Source organism: Prunus mume, linkage group LG1, assembly GCF_029339155.1.
Source record: "Prunus mume cultivar Tortuosa linkage group LG1, ASM2933915v1, whole genome shotgun sequence".
Lineage (NCBI taxonomy): Eukaryota > Viridiplantae > Streptophyta > Magnoliopsida > Rosales > Rosaceae > Prunus > Prunus mume.
In genome coordinates, this window is record NC_142698.1 from 11,710,738 (window position 1) to 11,714,785 (window position 4,048).

General features: G+C 34.9%; 1 protein-coding gene across 3 annotated transcripts; it reads left to right on the top strand.

Moving 5' to 3' along the window:
* Positions 1-848: 848 nt before the first annotated feature.
* On the top strand, positions 849-3,344 carry LOC103336902 (glycosyltransferase-like protein). Of its 3 annotated transcripts, XM_008240048.2 has the most exons (3): positions 849-1,245; positions 2,199-2,446; positions 2,536-3,344. In XM_008240048.2, exons 2-3 carry the CDS (start codon positions 2,366-2,368, stop codon positions 3,121-3,123), a joined length of 669 nt encoding a protein of 222 aa, XP_008238270.2. In that variant the 5' UTR covers positions 849-1,245; positions 2,199-2,365; the 3' UTR covers positions 3,124-3,344. The 3 variants fall into 3 exon arrangements, with proteins under 3 accessions (XP_008238270.2, XP_088900296.1, XP_088900295.1); XM_089044170.1 differs by lacking the exon at positions 849-1,245 and having other exon boundaries at positions 1,315-2,446; positions 2,517-3,344; XM_089044169.1 differs by lacking the exon at positions 849-1,245 and having other exon boundaries at positions 1,315-2,446.
* The last annotated feature ends 704 nt before the right edge of the window (positions 3,345-4,048 follow it).

Consider the following 4,048-nt stretch of genomic DNA (forward strand, 5'->3'; position numbering starts at 1 on the left):
TTACAATGTCTATGATTAGGGGTAGTTGAGTCCGTACTTATTCATTATCTTCTCTATTCTTAACTTGCTCGATTTATGACTTTCATCAATAAATATGCTAGTGGCATTTATAAAATTTGAATACATAATCTTATGCAATAAAATGGAGATTGAGTGTCACTAAACCAAATGACCATTTGCCATATGATTCCACCTAATTTTTTTTTTTTTTTTTTTTTGTTATAGATCCCAATTACACTTGCATTTTCAGATTTTGACAACTCAACCCACCCATCATACATTAAAATGTAAGCATACATAGAATACATGCACGATTTCTTAAACTCCACCCTTCTTCAATAAAATAAAATGGACAAATTATAAGCCAAAAGAAAAAAGAAAGATAGAAAATCACAATCAATTAAGCTTCTATATGTGTGTGTGTTTGATTTGGGATCCTTTGTTCTTGATGGAGTGTTTGAAAGGTACCCAATTATCGTACGGTCGTGATCTAATTGTCGGCGGGCCAGGCCAGGCCATGCCACCAGTCTTTTCCTTTTCATATTAACATGCCTTGTACTGTTGTACACAAAATTATAGAATTAGTGCATATCTAATCGAGACAACTGTCGCTTGAGATATATAATTCTTGGGTGCATGTGATTCACTGTGTTGCAGGTTTAAGCTGTTATTCTAATCATTGTCTTGAGTTGAGCAATGAACCTTTGTTTTGTGATCCTTAACAGAAATTATATATAATTAATTAAGATAGAATATAAACTGATCAATATCTGTTTATTATATTTCATTTCAATTTAATAATGTTTTGCACTGCTGGACTTGTCTGAGGAGGCATCTCTTTCACAAACCTTGAATCACATTGGCTAAGACACTGGGATTTGTTTGGCATGCCTCAAAACCCAAGTGCAACAACAACAACAGCAGCAGCAGCTTTGGTTTCTGTGTGTGCGAAAGAGAGAGATTCTTAAATTCTTCAAAACTATATATATATATATATATATATTCATATACTTGCAGTTGTTGTAGTATATACTGATGGGGAATGTGAAGGCAAGCTCATATTCCATCCAACAGAGCTAACTGTATGTACATGTGTGTGTGTGTGTGTGGTGAGGAACTTTTTGCTTTCTTTCAACAGTGCTTTTATTTTTTCTGTTGGCTTTTGCTTCTTCTTCTTCTTCAAAAGAACACAAGTTGTAGTTCATCTCTCTCCTCAGCTCTTGAACCTCTTACTGCAGGCTGCAGGTCAGAAATTCAAACTTGATCATTCTTTTTATGTTTCAGTCTTGTGCAAAATCATGCATTTGGGTTTTGAATTTTTTTGGAATGTATAAAACATGTTGAATTTTGGAGGCTGGTTTTGATATATCTGCATCTGCTTGATTTTCAAGAAAGTAATTCAGCTTGCAGCTCATGATCACTTCATTGGTTCTGCACATTTTTAGAATTCTCAGATGTTAAATTTAACATCAATTATGTCAAAACTGTATAATGCAGTAACATGAAATATACACATAAAAGAGAGTGAATTTATTTTGACAGCATAAGGAAAGAGCATCTTATTCTTCCAATTTGACAATTCAGTTGGACAAATAAGACAAAATGATTCAACAACAGAATTAATTGATCTTTCTTGAAAATCATAAAGAATATCATATTTCAAATGTAAAGAAAACAGAAACCATTTATCACAAAGTGTTGAATAGTATTGTCATTTATGAAAATTAATTACTATTTGCAACTGTATATGACATTGTGATGTCATCATCTGGGAAGTCGGGAATAAATATGAACAGAAAAGAATTTTAATTACCTCTCAAGCCAAAATGGAAAAAAAATAATAATTCCAAAGTAGGAAGCTGAGATGCAGGAAAATCAGAAGAACAAAAATATTTTACAGAGAATTGGCCACATATAATGGGGTGGTACTGTGATGGTATAAGTGATATGTATGCCCTGTCAAGCTGTAAGATATTTTTGCATAAGAAATTATTATTGTGGTCCAAAATGGCTGAGGGAGGGAGAATAGGGAAACAAGCAGACAAATTATACCAAAAGCAGTTACTGCTATCATCCTTTGAAACTCATTATACCAGTGCTCTCTTTGTTGCTATGCAGAACACAAACCATCATATTTGTAGGGCATTAAAATCCTAGCTCTCTAAATATATTTGCTGCCTTTTTTCTTCATTTGGCAGATATACTAGGTGAGAAGGAGAAGCATTGTCAGATAGGATATGCAAATCAAGCTGCATATCTGATCTGAGCATACAAGTTTTGGGAATATAAGTGTCAAACTTTCACAATTCAGATATTGGGGTCAGAAATCAGCAATTTGCACAAGCTAGCCAAATTTAGCTTCAGTATGGAGAAGCTTCTTAAGCCACATGATAAGGAGTGCATGAGGATGGCCATTTTAAAGCACGAAGAAACATTCAAAGAGCAGGTAATAATTCTAGCCATTGTTTCAGACATGTAACTATAGTTGATCAGTTTCTGTAGCATTGTTTTTTTAGACTTGAGTTTGTACGGCAGGTATATGAACTTCATCGTCTATATCATATCCAGAAGATATTGATGAAGAGTTCCATTGGTAAAAGTAGGCCAAAGGGACAGAAACAAGAGAGTTGGAATTTAAAGAATGAAACCAGCTTCAGTCAGTTGAATTATCATCAGCATGAGGCACAACAGTTTAACCCACAAAGGAAACTAGATTTAGAACAGCCTGCAGCAGCAGCAGAAGAGTACATTGCAGACACAGATGGAGATGATGGGGTGTTAGAGATCATAGATGAGAGTGAGATTGAGTTGACTCTGGGCCCCACTAGATGCAACAACAACAACAACAACACCAACAGAAGGAAGAGAGGAGAGGCACCACTAACATCAGATTCAGGGCCAAGTTTCTCTTCTTCTTCAACTGGATCAAGCCATGTGAACGGGACAAGTAGTTCCAGGACCCATCAGAGAAAACATGGCCAGGTGCCTGACATGACCTCAGGGTACAGAAATGGAAGTAAAAACAGCAGCAATATTGATCCTGTTGAAGAACAATTGAGACAGGATGAGAGGCTAAAACTGCCTCCATGGCTTTTCCAAGTTTTGAGCTTGAACATGACTTGAAAAAATAAAAATCTTCTAGGTTGATATGATAAGATTTTAGACCGCTTCTTATTGACTAATTTGTGATTGATGTTTTGGGTGGGATTCTAATTAGTTGGTTTCTAGTGTGATGATGGGTGGCGTTTTGTATAAAGATCATTTGTCTCCCTTGCTTTATCTCATTTTTATCTTATTTTAGTCGCCTAAAAGAAATATAATGAAAATCATGATTTGGAGATGTATAGTCGCTTGACCAAATAGACTCAACACAATTAGAAGTAGAACTCCATCATGATTCAAGGACAATTGCTGTTGTGTATTGCTGTTGTGTACCAATAAGTCTGATTGTCCTTTCAGATAAGGGGAATCTTTTCATCTCAATATGCTGTGCACAAACAGCTGCTGCTGACAAAAGAAAATTATATTGTTGCTAAGATTTTGAACTTTGACATGAGAAATTTATCTTGTAGTTAAATATCAACTGATAAAAGGAAATTGTCTTGTCAAACCTTATCAATGTTCCATGAGGAACTCCAACCTTTGTTGAAAGGAAGTAAATTCTCTATAATAATAATAAATAAATAAATAAAGCTGTTCATCTTGCATGCTTTTCTTTTGGCTAAGATCTTCTGGCTATAATGCAGTTATAAGTTATTCATGATGAGATCAAGAAGAGACCAAATGCAGAATTCTCTCTGTTACTGACTTTCCTTTTTGTTGCATTGCATTTGCACCTACCTCAGCACCACTATTGGTAAAATAATGATGTGAAAATCTAAGGAATCTAAAGTCCTATGCTACTGAAGTGATAAAGTCTGACTTCTCTGAGTGCTATTTATTTCATCATGGAATTTGAAATTTTGAATTCTGATTGACTTGGGGGATTTCAACTTTCATTGTGTTCTGCATGGAAACCTAGTTGGCATCAAATTAGAAAGTTTTGGAG